A 17751-nucleotide genomic window follows, 5' to 3' on the forward strand; every position below is an offset into this window, starting at 1 on the left:
GATTGTTGATTTTACCGGTGCAGGTATACAAAGAAAAAAAGACATGTTTGTTTGAACCTTTATCTATTCACTTTTCATCGAGGTCATGAGGGAGGTAACATACTGTTTACATGTACATAGTTTTGATGTAGATATTTTTTGTTTTATGTTCCTGTACTCTACTGTAGAATGGCATGGGAACAGGATTTGATGGAGATGTGAAAAGAGTTAGGCTGTAATGGGTTGGGAGGGGCACTGTTGTTTATTGAGGATCTGTTAATACAAGTTTCCCTCCCATTCAATTAAATCCTCATTCCAGCAAACTGTTTACCATCTGCTTGCAATTGGCTGGTGTATGGGGAACTGCCCACTCAGTAGTGCTTAGGTATAATGCTGTAATATACTGTAAATGCAGAAATGTTCGCGGTGGATTAATGTTCACGGTTTTCGCGGTGGCCACTTCTCCGCGAACTTAAAACCACCGCGAACATTTTTTTATTATGGTATTAGACTGCAGTCTATGGTGTTACCGCGAACTTAAATCCACCGCGAAAAGTCCCTTTTCCCGCTACCGTGAAATTAAATCCCCGCGAACTTAAATGCATTTACAGTAATGAGTAATGCTGTAATATACATGTGCATGTGGTACATACTGCCTGATTATACTTTTGAAAAATGGGACTACAAGCTTTTGTTACGACTTACATGAGTAGTCAGAGTAAAAGAATGTCAAGAATTGAACAGTTTTTTTTAGTGTGTGTGGGATACTAATCAGGGCTCAAAACCAGGGCTGTCTCGAGGACCCGTTCTTCCATCAGAAATTATGCTAGTTGGGATGGAAAATGACTTTACCCCATCCACCCCGAAAATGACATGAAACTGTTTAATAATATACTTTCATAAGCTTAAAATGACATATCTAATCAGGGGAATCAACAGCATGGGCTTTCATGCATTCATTCACTCACTCATTCATTCATTTATTTTGTTTTGCCAGGGTTACTTCACTCAGGCTCCAGCCTGCTTTTCAGGACTCCCTGGACACATATAGAAACAGACACCATACAGTACTTGGGAACTACACATACAGTCACATAACTTAGGAATAAGATAACAGTGCCAACAATATTACCGTATCAGTCCGTTTTTAAAAGCTGCTTCCAAACAATTAGTGGGACTGCAGGACGGGAAAAAAATGTTAAGCTGGAGACATGCACAGCCCTGCTCAGAATGTTTCATGTGCCCTTTTGTGTTCTGAAAATTGGAGCTGCACACCTAATTTCACCATGGGTGCACCTGTGCCCCGAGATATTGCTGTAGCACTATTCATGTAAGGGTACTATTTATACACTAGTATGCAGTACAGCTTATTATTATGTCAGAAAATATTATGTAACCTTTGGTGAATTCCAAAATACCGGAACTTAAATGTACTAGCACTGCACTGCACCTGAGCCTTGTGTGTAACTTTTTGACTTGGTTTGTTGCGTGAAACATGTTGTTCCTACCGTAAAGATGAAAATTACATGGCCTTACATGTAGGTCAGGGCTTGAATTACTTTTTTCTGCATACCTGCACTGGTGCAGGTGGCATTGAAAATTACCTGCACCAGACAAATTTTACCTGCACCACTCTGAATTTAGGAAATATGGATCATACCAAAATTGTTCAGGAACCAATTTTATACTTTATAGGTGGTAACTGTCAATGCAGCTAATAACAATCCACATGCACCCACACCACAGGATATTTATGTATTAAACCTAGTAGCACATGGACCAGTGCAGGTTGACATCAGAAATACCTGCACAATTATACCTGCAGTAACCTGCATTTGCAGGTAATATTTCCCTAAGCCCTGATGTAGGTGCACCAGTGCTGCACCTGTTCCTAAAGATGGATTTAGCTCCCTGCATGCTAATGACCCCCTTTGCATGTGTCCTTCATGAATCCCCAGACAACAGTTGAACATTACAGTTGACTCTCTACACCCCCGCAGAAACATACCATCTTGGAAGTATCCTGGCATTGGGCCTATTTCGGGCCCAAAGTGCTGTCATTGGCCGCCGCCGGCAGCCATATATTTGCATACGACGCCCATTGTCCTGTGGCATTGTTTCTCCCCCAACTTCTTTTGTTGTGTCTCTTGACCCATTTCGGTCTGTCGAGTCAGACAGGACCGTGGCCCCTAGTGACCTTGTAGCATGCCTGGCTTAACGTCTCACCAAGGACCCTGCAGCCTGACCTATCTAGTGGGCCAACAACATTAGCGGCACAGTTAATTTGCCCCCGCCGGTGTCCCAGGGACTTCCACTGGAGTTTGATAGTGTTATCAACTCGCTGCTGCGGGGAGCGTAATCGCCTGTTGACATCCCATTATATACGCTGGTATCAGTGAAGGGAGGAGGACTGGATTGGGAACACAAGTGGCAGGTAGTCACTATTACCGTGTGTGGGGGACATGAATGCTGCTGCTACCACCAAGCCTGGGCCACCTTACGCGGCTAGCTAGCTGCCCTATGTGCGCGTGTCTGTGCGTGTGTGTATGCGCACACGTATGGGGAAACCTCAGTCCAAGGCATGCGCAGCTGTGGGATACCTGCCACCATCGTACCATGACTCAGCCACTACCACCACAATAGTCCAGGTATCACACGCATTTGTTTTGTCTGCCTCGGCACCGATGCTACACTCTTATAAGCCATCTGGCTTGCGTACAAGGTTGTTCCGTGTACGCTCGGAAAATTGCGAGACTTAAGTCTGGATGTGAAGTCACGTTCAAGAATGCGGAGTTAAAAGTTTATCTTCGTAGACAAATATTTAATTTGTGGAGGGTTTGATCAAGTTGCTTTGTCTAGGAATAAGGTTTTTGAGAGTGTGTGCGAGTCCTTGTAACAAAGTTGACATGCCGCATATTTCTTGTCCAAATCCTTGGTAAGAACACGATCAGTCAGTCTTACTGTCAAGAGTGCTTGGGCATGTATATCTTGTTCAGGTGCATTGGGGTACACTGGGGATGTGTACTGTTGCCAGGTACAAGCACAGTGCTTGCAAAAATGATTTAGGTACTTGTACATATCCAAAATACCAGACCTTAAATGTACTAGCAGTGCACTACACCTGAGACTTACATTGAAGTGTGTAACATTAACTGTTTTACTTATTTTGTTGCTAGAAACATGTTGTTCCTACTGTAAAGATGAAAAATCTAGCACTGGAAAAAGATTCAAACATTTTATTGGCATTAATATTTGAAATTGGCACCATTTGTGATATGATATCCTCTTGAAAGCTTGGGTTTTAAGCATAAGATACCTTAAGTCTAAATAAGCATTCAGTGAACTGTTAATTCATGTTTCTTAGATCATTGAAAACCACAGGTTACTTTGCCAAATAGTGCAGGTACAGGTACATGTACAAGTTGAGACCTGTACCTGATGTTACTGTCAATGAGGTGAAGTGAAAGGTGTGCATGATGGGTGTGAATGGTTGGGGGCCCTGTTTCTATTGTTCTCTTTCTGTTTACTCTTGTGTCCTAGATCATGGAAGACCATAGGTTACTTTGTGAAATATGGACAGATACAGGTACAAGTCAAGACCTGTACCTTCTATATATATACCTGATGTTACTGTCCGTGAGGTGAAGTGAAAGGCGTGGTGAGTGATGAATGGTCGGGGGCCCTGTGGCTATTGTTCCCTTTGTGGCAGGCCCGTCACGTCGCGCTGGACTGCTCTGAATGAAGTCTAGACTGAGGGATAAGCACATAAGTGGCAGCATGTTTAACCATGTGCAAACGGGCTAATTATACATAGGAGCTGTAGGAGGAAGGACGATACTGCTTTAGTAGGGCTGTACATGGAGGTGTGACGTGGCCAAACTGAAACCTTTGGAGGAAGATCTCTACAGCTGACTTGTACATGTTGTAACAATGCAGCATGTGGGACAGTTAGTCAGGCGTTAAGTGGACATGCCTTAAATAAGAAGACAGTGACTCATGCCTGTCTGGTGGACGAATCACCTGACTTCCTTTCTGGGCGCTCTGAGAAGGAAGTGAGGAGCAGTGTGCGGTTTCCTGGAGATATCCGCTTCCGCTGGCTGGAGTTGTAGCGGGACTGATTTGCATGGGAATTACAAGCTGAGTCAGTTGTATCGGGAGGATTTTCCAGCCGTGGTCAGAAGGGGCTTAGTCATCGGCTGGTACGGCCAGGCTCTAGTCTCTCTCTCTGAGTCTCTCTCTCTGCCCGATGCTTTCAGAAGGACCAGCGACCATGCCTTCCAAGGTTCACCAGGCCTGTTCAAAGTGGCTGCGTTTTCTCAGGGTACAACATTATTTTTTCTTTTATCTCTTTCCTTTCACCGTACTCCTATAGAATTCTCTGTACAATTGCGTCTGGCTTGTAGAGCTTTTAAGGAGTTTCTTTAAAGTTTAATGATCTCTGCCCAATTTTGTGCCATGTTAAGTCTGAGTACATTGTTCTCTTTAGGCAATTGTACTAACTAGCAGATTCTGAGGGTACAGAATTTCTTTTAAGTTTTATCTTCTTTCATTCAGTATAGAATTCTGTAGAATTGCAGCTGCTTATATAACATAATAGACTGCATTTCTTCAATGAGCTTTGTCTAGTTTCGTGGTGTTTTATGTTGTTACATTGTTCACTTGAGACATTTGTAACAGTGAACAGGTGTTGTCTAGTCCTGCTTTACGCCAGACATTGTTTGTGATAGCAGCTAGATAAAACATGGGCCTTTCTGTCACATGGCTTAGAAATTGCGCAATCCAGTCCCTTTCATTCAATCCACGAAAATTGGTACTAAAATGCTGTCAAGTTCCCGCACGCTTTCACAGCGGTAGTTTCATTGATTTTTTCTTTTGTGTGTATGGCGCAGGCAGTTTTTTTGTGGCAGTAAACTCCGGTTGTTGTTTGAAGCGAATGTTTGGGCAGGGCTGTAGTTCCTAGTCCAATTCTTGGCATTTGTTGACTTACTTAATATGTAAGTAGTGCTTTCACAGCGGTAGTTTCATTGATTTTCCCTTTGTGTGCATGTGTGGCGCAGTTTTTTTTGTGGCAGTAAACTCCGGTTGTTGTTTGTAGTGAATATTTGGGCAGGGCTGTAGTTGCGCGGCCTATGAAAGGTCAGTCCCCCCAGCCGTCAGGTTCGCATGTCTAGACAGGGAAAGTGATCCAGTCTGGCAATCGTGTCAGGGATAGTCTACTGATTATGCAGGGGGGGAGGTTTATGTTTAACTCAAGAATGTGTCACCTTGTCTAAAATAAGATAAGACGATCGCCACAAAAAAGGGACAGTGCTTTATCTTTATATGCTACTTTCAGTTAAAAGCTTCTCGAAAATGAATATATTAAAAGAACAAAATGTTAAAACAGGAGGTGGATAACCTCCCCCTGTCACGACAATGGTCTGCCCCTCAGACAGAATAGGTAACTCTAGACATAATAGAATTGTTTAATTTGTCTGGTGAACATGATGACGTTGTTAAGGTGTGGTCTAGAACGTGCGAAATCATTCATATTAGGGCTGTTAACGTCATTCACATAATGGCAAACCTTTCCAATGATGTTTATTGAAAAGGCTTCGCCATGCATAAGAATAATCGACCGTGGAAAACACACTTCATTTTCTTCTTGAATATTTCATTCTCTATTAAGTCTTTTTACCTTTGCCTGACTGGCCAAGTTAAATGTTTTTGCCTGGTTTGGTGTGTGAAAAGGTGTCTTGTTAACTGTATAACTCCATAATGCCTATTGAAATTTAAATAGAACTTTATATTTTGCATCTGGCTAGGTTTAAAAGAGAGTTCGAATAATTTCAATTCCGGGGCCCCTAGTTTTTAAAGCTGGATGCGACAAAGGGCATGTTTCCGTGTCCAGTATTCTGCTGACTAGGTTTCAGAAAACACAAACAGGATGCTGGGTAGACCAGAAGAAATGTTGGCAAAATCTGCAGTTACTGGTGTACATACTCAGTGTACCTAAGTCTCCCAAGAAACTATTTCGGGCTTCAGATAACATTTGTAGTGTACATCTATCATCTAGCAATTATTAACAGTATGCCGGTAAGTCTGAGGTCTAAGTAAATAGTCATGTTTGCTTGGTACATACACATGTATTTTGCCTGAAGGTTCCATGCCATACATTTTATACAGATAGGGACCAATATCCCCTGCAATGTAGGTTGGTTGAACATTGGAAAATATGAAGTCCCCATTAGGGCTGTGACAGTGTACTGAATACCTGAATATGTAAAATTGTGCAGGTACCAGCCTGGACCTAAACATAAAGTATACATGTATATCTGTATAAACTAAAACATGACCTGAAACATCTGACCATTTCCAAAATCATATCCAGTTGCTTGAGGAACTGCCATTTGGTGTATAAAACATAGTTCCAATTTTTTTCTACTAATGATAGGTAAATATAGTGAAGTTGACAACCTTGATTTGACAATTAAGAGAAGTAGTACTAGTAGATGCTTTTTTTCGGGTTAGATTTTGTAAATCCTCATTTGTTACTTAAAAGGACGGTTGGCTATTTGTTTATCATACAGATTATTAGCCGAACATATTTAGGTCCATGTAAACTTGTGTACCTGCACCTGAAACTTGCAGGTGAACAGACCTATTTTAGCTGACAGAAATCTGCCACCATATGAGGGGGATAGGTTTCAGGGTCATCCTGTCTGGATGGAGGGACGTTCAGACACACAAAAATGCAGCGTGCGGTTTCCGTTGCAGGCTGTGCCCAACATACCCTGGGGTCGTTCTCGTCTGGCGTCTGTCACTCTTTGTGTGAGTTACAGATTCCGTCATGTCCCGACGAGTTAGCTTTCTACTGTTCACTGCTTAAAATGCATTCCTGTTTTATAAGCAAGTAAGAACTCTGTGTGAAGTGTTGAAATATCCACACGGTACTGGCAAGTTCTTATCAAAGCCCTGCTGATTTATTTTGATCTTTTTCTTAATTTTTGTTAAAAGAGGTTAGACAGACAGGAAAATTAATCGGCTTGGCCAGAATGGTCCTTAAGTACTAACTTTTTTACCTTACACCATCAAATTTTTTAGTAATACTGCTGTGTCATTATAAGACATGGCGTCATTGTTTCTGTCACTGTCTGTGACTGTGACTAATTATTTTGAATAGAGTACAACCAGACATACTAGAGATTAGCTGTCTTTTAATGAGAAAGATTTTTGTGCAGGTGGTTGCTTGAAAAAAAAAAATTTAAAAATCCAAACAGTTAAACATCGGCAAGCTGCCACCTCTACACTTTTTAAGGGTCTCTTACAATTACAATGTAGGTGATTTTTCCCATTGATACAAGCGTAAAAATCAACTTTATAGTGACCACCTGTCCACATAGACCAGATTTTATCAGTTTGCAGTTTTGTTTTGAATTACTGTCTGGTTCATTGTCTCCCGTATTGTTTCCCGTAGAGGCTTGCACTGTATTTAGCATTGTATTGAGCTTCTAGCATTTAGTATGTAGCATTTAGCACTATGTTTAGTATTAAATGTTTAGCACTGTATGGAGCATCTAACATTTACTTAGCATAGCATTTAGAATTTCGCACTATGTTTAGTATTAAATATTTATCACTGTATTTAGCATTTAGTATTTTACATTTAGCTCTATATTAGTATTTAGCTTTAGCTCTGTATTTAGCATTTGCAATTGCATTTAGCATTTCCATTCAGTTGGGACCTCCGACCAGCTATACCTCCTTATTTAGTATTAGCATTTAGCTCAGTCTGTATTTAACATTTAGCGTTTGGGACCTCTGACCAGCTGCTAAGCGTCCTGCACACCAGGTACTGTAGTATCCAAACATGGCCACAAGCACCCCAAACCCAACACACCTGCCAGACCGGCCCCCATTCATCCACATTTGTCTTTCAAAACTTTAAAAGCTCAAAGTAGGGCAGTGGCCGCTAATGACCTGCTCCCAGGTCCACTTTGGCTTGGATTGTTTGTTTGAGGAGGATTAACGATGGAAATCCGTCCATGTTGGTCTGCCACGGGTGCTTAGTTAGGGCTGTCTGACGAAATATAAAGTGTGGGGAAGACTGAAAGAATATAACACACAGGAGGGTTGATATAGTGAGATATAAAAAAGTGGTTAAAATCACAGACTGATGACAAAGCATGAAGGAATGGAAAATAAATTAAAGTGTAATGATTAATCGACGTTAAATTGGGCAGAAGGGGTGAACTTTTTGTTCATATCATCAAGCAAATTTCCGGTGCCCGGAGGGACAGGTCCTGCAGACATTCCTGCCTCTGTTCTCTGTTGTACTTTCATCCAACATAAAAACAACTCTCCAACAGTACAATAACACTTTTTGTGACATTTTCTGGTATTGCTAGTTCACCTTTATTCATGGGATAACCTATATCTGTTGTTTTCAAAACCATGATAATTCAGCTCGATAATTAGGGAGCGACCGACAGTGTTTTAAACTGCAATATTTTAGAAATACATGTATTGCAAATTAGAGCCACAGTCCATTGGCTAATTATCCCTATATATACTGTTTTTTAAACAATGGATATAGGTTACCCCACGGATAAAGGTGAAGTAACGTTATCAGGTGGTCTTGCCTATTTATTTCATGACTTTGTTCTCCGAGTTTAAAAAAATGCAACTGACCTGGAATGATGTTGAAAGGTCAGCCTTGTTTTGGTGGTGTGCCGGATTTGATACACACTTCATTATACACAGTTCTTTCATGCTCTGTTAATCTTTGTCAAAACAACATCTCAAGAATGTCATTATTTTGTATATGCTGACTAACTTGTTTCACGGTTTTGAATCTGCAGAATTTCATTGTTTTGCTTTTGTCTTGCCCCCTTTTTGCAATCAAAATCTGCAAAGTTCCAATGTTTCGTTTAATTTACTTTTGTGCATTTTCCCCCCTTTTTTTCATGTTCTGGCATAGAAATCTATAGAATTTCATTGTACGTGACTTTTGTATCATATATATGACTGTTGTGTTTTGTACTTCTCTTTCCATGCTCTTGCATCAGAACTGATCTATCAGTCCAAAGGTGAAATGACTGTGGTCTCCTAGTATGCAGTCATTTGCCCTCCGGCATGCCATTCCTGTGGCTTTTCCTCTGTAACTCTTATTTGTCAGTTGGAAATCACTTTGTTGAAAGAAGTGACTCAGTTGAAATATCTACCCAGCCAGGGCATTAGATCGGCTAAAGATGATATCTTTGGAGTCATCGTTTCTATCTTACGTAACGAATTCTTGTATCATTAGGATTTAGAGACAGTTTGCATTATACATTCTCAGGGCTCGAAATAGTACCACCTGCATATGCAGGTAAAATTGGAGCTGTGCAGGTATTTCTGGTGTCTACCTGCACCTAACCTGCACTGGTCCATGTACAGGATTTTATACGTAAATGACCTATGGTGTAGGTGTAGGATTGTTATTAGCTGCATTGACTATTACCATCTTTAAAGTATAAGAGAGCAATGGTTCCTGAACAATTTTAGTATGATCCATACTTCTTAGTAAATTCATAGTGGTGCAGGTAAAATTTGTCTGGTGCAGGTAATTTCCAATGTTACCTGCACCAGTGCAGGTATGCAGAAAAAAGTATTTCGAGCCCTGATTCTACTAGTATATCATTAACTGTACTGCCATAGGGCTATTCCAAGATATATGTATAACAAGAGGAATTTTCAGGTGTGATACAATGTAGTTTGGCACCACCCATGGTTACACCCAGAACATAATTATGTCATCAGTGTCTATCTTCTGCTTGCAGAAAAGTTCTTCATCTGTTTTTTTATGGCCGAGCCACAAAAATCCTTTCTTCATATGGCTGAGCCCCATATAGATATGGGATTATTAGGAGCTGCACATGTGCTAGTTAAAGGAGGCAGTTGAAATAAAAGTTAAAGATGTTAAACGGATAAAACAATCAATGCGAAATATCATTCTTTTAGTCAACTGACTTTGTGAGTGTATAGGGCAGTACAGGTGAACGTATATATATACGCAATAGTGTGTAGTTGGCTGTTCTAGTGAATACATACAAACTGTACTTGTACCATTAAAAGTGGTCACTTGATCAAATTTTAGAGAAGGTGTTTGCATAAATTTGCATATCAACGAGTCACATCTGCACCAGTACTCAGAAATGGTAGATGATATGATCGTAAAAATGTTCTAACTTCAGAGATCCTTTAATGTATTACACCAAGTCGCCTTATCGCTGGTAGACATCGGGACTTTTTGGTTAATCCCCGCTTTGTTTTGCACTGTGGGAGGAACTGGCGTAGCCAGACGTGGTTACCCAAATTCCACCACTTGTGTTCGGAAATTCCCGCAGATTCAGGTCAAGGATTTCTGGAGATGCCTTTTCAGCTCTGATTTCGACGTCAGTTCCAACGATTCCTCCCCTTTCTTAAGACCGAAATTAGAGGTAAAGTCCAGATGGCTAGAGAAGATAGGGTAAGTCATGTGTGTTGTATCAAAGGTTCTTAAAGTCTCTTTGGAAGGGATTAGAGGATGAAGACAGTATGGGTCTGTCTGCTATGATAATGTAGGATGATAATGTAGTGTGCTACTGTGGTTGAGTATGACCCAGTTTATACTAATGGGTATGTCTGGGTTACATGCAGGGCAAACAAACAGTGTCTCCAGTGGATAGAAAAAAAGGGGGTAGGGGTAGGGTACAACAAGGACAAACTGGATTTATAGCCCAAATCTAGACATGTAGTTTTTGCACCAATATCTGGTTGCCGACAGCTTTTTTGGGTGACTACTCACTAGGGGTGGGTACCGGTACAGAAAATTCAGGTCCAGGTCCGGTTCAGGTCCAGAGGATCAGGTCCAGGTCCGGACTTGAACCTGGACCTGATTCAGTATGACTCATGCCAATGGTCCATTTCACTGCAAAGAAATCTGTTTGGTGGAGTAGTAGACTTACACTGGCGTTTTAAAATCCTACAACGGTAACTGCACCTGTACGATTGGCTGTAAAACTTGGTAGAAATTACTATAAAACTTCTCTACTTCACTCTTGTTATTTTCTTCCACCTGCAAGCACCAAAACGTGTGAATGCCTGATCAAGTAATCTGCTAATTTTCTAATAGGTCCAACATCCGGTCCACCTAATTTTTTTAGGTCCGGTTTTTCTGGACCGGTCCAATAAGAAAAACCGGTTTTGTACCGGTACGCTGTACCGATACCCAGCCCTACTACTCACAGTCTAGACTGAAATTTTATTATCATAGTCTGCAAAATTTTCCATTAGAATGTACCTTTTTATGCCTGCTTCAGTCGTTGTGTTCATACCAATAACATATACTGAATAGTTGCCTTCTAATGTATCATGTTATCATTGAGGGTTACGTTTTTTTTTCTCAAACCCCTAATTCATGCTCATTTATAAACTTTTTTTGTATTTCTTAAGCAGTATGTCTCATGTGCTGATTATTTGTTTATTTCATTATTTTTCTGTTTCCAATGTTTATAATTTGCAAGTAAACAATGGTAGTAAATAGACATATTCCTATCAATTGATTAAGACACTCTGAATTCATGTTCATGTACAGTTGTATAAAGATGCCTTGTAGTCATATAACATGTGTGGAAGAAATAGAAATATTAATAGGGTTGCCTTTTTTGTTAATGTTCTTGATACCTTACAAGCATGACAGACTTTTCAACGCCTTTCCATGACTGATTGATAGATAGATGGAAATCTGTTAATACCATTACCATACTATTAATTGAGCAAAAATTAAATCAATCCTTGAGACACTGGACGGCGCTTGTATGTTAAAGATAAGTTTAAGTTAGTATTAGTATTCAGGACATGCGGGCTCGCATGCTTAGACCGTTACATATGCACGTAAAGATATGGTCCCAATTTTCGCTTGCGTGGCACTACATCTGAAGATACTGGTTTTACATGCGGATGCAGACTCTGACCTTCCTGTGCTGGCGGCCAATAAGTCTAGACATGACATCACTAGTACTGCAGCTAGCTGGTCCTCTGGAATAGATGACGAGGCCTCTCTGGCAATCTCTCCTCTGCTTTGAGGAGGAAAGGCTGATCACAAGTTGTGATGATGATGATTCAGAATCATCGTCAAGGATGTGTCTGTAGAGTCTATAGCAAACGCTCCTCCTGTTGTTTTAATGACTTTTCACTAAAGAATTTTCACTCAATCTCTCGTCTGCTTGGAGGAGAAAATGCTGATCACAAGTTGTGATGATGATTCAGAATCATCCTCTATGCAAGGATGTGTCTGTAGAGTCCATAGCAAAAGCTCAGTCTGTTGTTTTAATCAATTTATCTAATTTAACAGTCAAAGTTGTGAGTAAAACATCACTCGTCTGTTTTGAGCAAGTTGTGATGATGATTCAGAATCATCCTCTATACAAGGATGTGTTAGTGTAGAATCCATAGAAAATGCTCTGCCTGTTGTTTTGATCAATTTATTCAATATAGCAGTCAAATTTATGATTAGAGCATTTCCACTCAATCACTTGTCTGCTTCAAGGAGGAAAGTTGATCACAAGATCTTGTGATGATGATTCAGAATCATCCTCTTAGTCTACAAGAATGTGGTCACTTGTACAGGCTTGACTGTGTATACCAACTCTGTGTTACATGACAATCTAGTGGTCCCCTTTAGAAGATTGTTTTGAGCAGCATATCAGGAAGATTTAATGTTTAACAATAAGATGAAATTTTGCTGACACGTGCTGTATGCCTCTGCAGTACTGTACAGTCCTCAGATCTTTCAACCAGTATATTGCCTGTTAATTAGCAAGATTAAATGCTAAAGATGAAATTTTGTTGACACATGTTGTATCCCTTGCTTGTACTGTACAGTCCTCAGACTTTAAGCAGCATATTGGCATGATTTAATGTTGAGATGATGAAATTTTGTTGACACGTGTTGTATTCTTCTGCAGGTACTGTACAGTCCTCAGACTTTGAGCAGCATATCAGAAAGATTTAATGTTTAAGATAAGATTTTGTTGACATTTTGTTGTATTCCCCTACAGGTACTGTACAGTCCTCGGACCAGGAGAGAACGGGAGCGGCTAGCGCGGCAGGAATCATTACAACGTCAGACACTAACCATACAGCAGCAGCCGAGATTCCACTTTCCACACTCGGACATCGACCTGCCGCCGGCCATCCAGCTGTCCGATGGGGAGGAGCACCCGCCCTACACAGACCAGAGACACTTACAGCTGAGAAACCCCGACCAGCAGCGGGAGTTAGAACGCGAATCTGTGCAACCGCCCCCCAATAGAACTATATTTGATCGGCCCGACTTTCCTCTCTACGACACGGGACAATTCCCGGGCCCTCCGAGCCACCACAGTGGGACTCACACGAGAACACAGTATGGGAGTACAAATTCGTCGTACGGCGACCCCCCGCCGCGGTATAGTGAGGTCGTTTCCAGTCCTCAGAAGTACGAGGTCAAAAGTGGAGCTGCCGGGTCGGGAAAAGTATGACACGATGCGTCGCGGGCAGTTGATGTCATCCTCTGCTCGGTCTACTCTGTCAGCTTTCCACGCACGTGATGCCAAAATCACGCTAATGACTGTTTACGTCGAGGCTAAGTGATAGGGGTATACACATACAAATCCTGTCCGTATACCAGCCAGTATTCTCCTTTCGACTGGAAGTGCAGTGCGCTGTCTTTACGTTGGACTTACACCGTCATGGAAGTCTCAAAGCCACTCCATGATAAGCCGAGTACAGTAGATTCCATTCTCGTCCTTTCTATACAACAGCGTTCTTCCTTATTAAGTTCACACACACACACACACATCCACCCTGCCCCTAATATTGCTGCCTCTATTCCTGGTGCTTTTCTTGGGTTATAAGTTGTATTTTTGCTGTTGATGGTGCTCACAAGGAAGAGTGTTGTACATATGGTGGATATGTACCCAAAGGGTAAAGGCTTTTTTAAGACAACATATCAAGTCCCTTGGGGTAGCAAGTAGGAAGTGCTCTGTGCCAACCCTAGAGGGGTAACTGCCTCCGTCATCCCACCCCAGCCAAGGAATCACTCTCCCTTGCCCCCGGCCGAGATCCAAGGCGAAAAAAAAAAGTTTTAAAAAAGAAAAGTCATTTTTCCCTTACTGTGAGGTAGAACTGGGATATTTTGTTGTGCCTGAGAAGTGTGATTAGTGTAATATGGCCAACTGCATACGTTACATAGAATGCATTTCGTTTTTTCATGAGACCCCCCCCCCCCCCCCTTCCCTCTCCCCCTTCCCCATTTCATTGGAAAACTCTCTCCGACCACTTCTTTCAGATTCCATTAGTGTGCTTCGTGAATGATTTGTATCAATGGTTCCTCGTTCTAATCTGCCAACGCACAAATGCTGACAGCAATATACGGTGTATTTGCTGTTGCCTGGGATGCCTGATTGTTTGATCGTACTGAAGCTGCATAGAATAGGATCTGTAGGATAGGCCCCTCCGGTGTGCTGTAGGGGAAAGCATCACTGCCATGTGTATGGTACAGTTTGTGTATGTTCGTACTAAGTAAATCTGGAAGCACCTGTCCTTGTGTGAATCATTTCAAGGCTGCTGAAAAGGTATTTACCTTTTACAAAAAGAAAAAAAAAAGCTGAGAATGCTTTTAAAAAAGTTGCACAAGAACAGTACGAAAATTATTTAGCGAGAACAATTATTATAACACTGGACATTCAGTTGGAATGGCTGCAGAAATGCTGTTTACTTCACACTGCCAAATGGGAGATTCCACAACTACGATACAGATATGCAGGGGGGAACGCTTCCCAGGTGGAATGTACCACTCCTGGGAGGGGGGTGTTGGGTGGTGAGGGATAAAGCTTGGCTTGCTCTTTGCAGTTTGATATTGCCATAAAAGATGAAAACAGAATGATGTGAATTTTAATGAAAAAAGGAGTGACTGTAAACATCACACTTTTCTATAGGGGGTACTTTCTGTGGTGGGATGAGGGCAGCTCCCCTCAGGATGTCTGCTAAGGAGCAAAGGTCATGACCTCTGACCTTGAGCCTGTGCCTGATCCTACCCACAGTTGCAATGTGTATCAGCTTATAGATATCTTTATTTTATTTGGAACGAAACAAGTGAAAAGTCCTGTGCTTACGTCAAACTGAACTTTTTGGCACATTTAATGACATTGAATGTGTACTTATCATTGTTTGGCATCAAAATTTGACCTAAAAGTTTTTTTCCCCTTTGATTGAAATATGGAAAAAGGGCATTTTTTTAACTAATTCCATTTGTATCTGGAAGAGTCCCACCAACCACTGGTCCCAGCATGTCCACCTGTATATTGTATGTCCTTGTGGGTAACATTTGGCACTGTGCAAGCGTGACTGCTCGCCGTTTCCTGCTTTTGTCTGCGGACACGTTTCTGGGTCGGAACCAACGACGATAACTGGTGCAAACCGGTTTCAACTGGTGCAAGCCAGTTTCCTCTGACCCAGGAGCAAGAAAAAAAAAAACACGAAAACCTGAAACCAGCATAGTTAACATTTAGATCTTGCAATGGTGTTGTGTATGCACAATTGTTCTCGCTGTGAAAAGAAAACGACACGCGGCCGCGCGTGTCTCTAAGCTTATGACAATCCAAGGGGCCTGTTGATTATAAAGTTGCGAACTTTGCAATACAGCACTGAAACTGAAGAACTCAGCTACTGCTTATCCTGAAGAACTCGATGTGCAAAGTATGATTTGCCTTACATGTTACTCGAACTGAAAGAAGTGGTATACTGGTACTGGATGGCCAAAATTGTCAGTTTTTACAAGAGCAACCAAAAAGTCTTTGATACTCCACTTGATCCTAGGTTAGTTTTCATTGAAATGTTGAATATCAATTTTATAATGTTGAATATTTTAAGTGTAGTTGAATTAGTGGACGCTTTATTCACCAGGAAGCTAGCGGACTCTCAACCCCGAACTGTAAGATAAAATTGTAGCTAAGACCTGACGACTGAGTGAAAATAAAAATCTTAAAATTTTTATGTACACTGATGTAAAATATTTTGCTGAAAGCAAACACGAAGCTTGTATATGTCAATTGTATTTGTAAAATATATCTGAAGTCTGAAAGGCTTTGTAGCTTAAGTAAGTGGTGTATATTTTTTCCTTTTGTAAAAATGCTTCCATGATATATGTACAATTTTTTGTCAATAGGTGGAACTTGTGCCTCCTTCTTTCCTTTGAGCAGTTGTGGAGTCACTTCCGCTGCCCTCACTCTCTCTAACTCTCTCTAACTGTCCTGTAACTTCCTTCCCTGACTTCCTGTTCTCTCGGTGCTCCATGTATTTTATATTCTAATTAGTTCTCTATCAGTACTGTATGGGTGTGTTAGTGGTGAAGTTGTTGAGACCTACAAAAGTAGACCTATAACGTTTTCACCTATGTAATAGGTTCCGCTTACACTTCGGGGTTTTGAGCTCTTACCGTTGTTTGTTTAACATTGTCTCATAGGTATAAACAAGACGAAGACAGATGATGATTATTCGAAAATTTTTATTGTATTAATAATATTTGTTCCATTCATTGGCATTGACGGCTCGATAGTGTGACTATGGCTCAATGCCTGTTCCTTAAACAAAGTCTAGCTCCCACCTCTGGAGGAGTGCAGCCATGTTGACTGTGTTGTCGTAGTAGTCTACTGGGTGACGTTACGAGATGAGTTCAAGACTGTGTATACACTATTTATCCTTGGAAACCTTGCACTGATGCACTGGTGCCAGACGCAGACAAAACAAAACTGTTACCAACCCATTTACAACAACTTACTGCCTTGAAATACCTTTCACAGGCCCCCCTCCTGCAAGTAGTTTTCTGGCCAAGTCTCAATATCTCCATACTTTGCCAGGTGCCAAGTTGACAAGAAACACTAACATCTTGTTGTATTGTCAGTCCAAAACGGCAGGCTGAAGATATATATATACTTTAATCGGTTCGCCACAACACGTTCGCATACGTCCAAAAATCTTTAAATGCTGCTCGAAAGAATCTTCATGAAGGGGGACCACTGGTGTTTCAGATACCAGCACACAGTTGGTATACACAGTAAGGTGTTTTTGAGGGTTGAACACATATTGTATGGCCTTTAAAATGGACTGTATTGAAGTTGGCGGGTGTATGGCAAGTTCCATGGACCTCTTGCACAGCAATATCACACGTTTTTGTCCGAAATTTATGGACTAAAAATTAGGTAAGGAAAGATTGGGCAGTTTGACACTGGGTGTTGTATGTTATTAGCCAGGATTTCATGTTTCTTTTTCTTTTTTTTTTACAACAATCCAGGCATATAATATGTAGAAAACAGTTTTGAAACAGATCAGTTCCAGTCACTGAGTCCGTTGTGTAAAACACCCTTTGTTAACTGTGATATTTTTCCTGTGATGTTCTAGCGTAAATGGTGCTTTACTCTGCTGTGGCTGTATGAATGAATGGCAGCACATAGCATAGGCAATAAAAAAAATAACTACCGACTGTGAGCTACAGTAGAGGCGCTTGGAAACTCGATCTGCTGCCCTCCCCCATTGGTTATCAGACTTTTTGTCGTTGCATATAGACGAACATGAGACATTGTGAAAAGCGTGCCTCGCGGACCTAGCATGTATGTTGTCAGGTGCGATCAGCCCCACCTCAGAGCCAGGACTTGGATGTACATGCTGAGTTAATAAAATGGTACTAAGTTTTGTAGAGGAGTCTGTCACTGTTGTCATTTGTGTGTACAT

At 41.2% G+C, this 17751-nt stretch overlaps 1 protein-coding gene across 3 annotated transcripts in view; it reads left to right on the plus strand.

Moving 5' to 3' along the window:
* The window catches only part of LOC118417092 (low-density lipoprotein receptor class A domain-containing protein 4-like), an 87822-nt gene extending 70106 nt beyond the window's left edge, over positions 1 to 17716 (plus strand). For all 3 annotated transcript variants that reach the window (XM_035822490.1, XM_035822491.1, XM_035822492.1), the window contains one exon: positions 13041 to 17716. In XM_035822490.1, the coding sequence (XP_035678383.1) occupies positions 13041 to 13502 (462 nt within the window). In that variant the 3' untranslated portion in view covers positions 13503 to 17716. The remainder of the gene's footprint in view (positions 1 to 13040) is intronic.
* The last annotated feature ends 35 nt before the right edge of the window (positions 17717 to 17751 follow it).

This window comes from Branchiostoma floridae, chromosome 6 (assembly GCF_000003815.2).
Source record: "Branchiostoma floridae strain S238N-H82 chromosome 6, Bfl_VNyyK, whole genome shotgun sequence".
Classification (NCBI taxonomy): Eukaryota; Metazoa; Chordata; class Leptocardii; order Amphioxiformes; family Branchiostomatidae; genus Branchiostoma; species Branchiostoma floridae.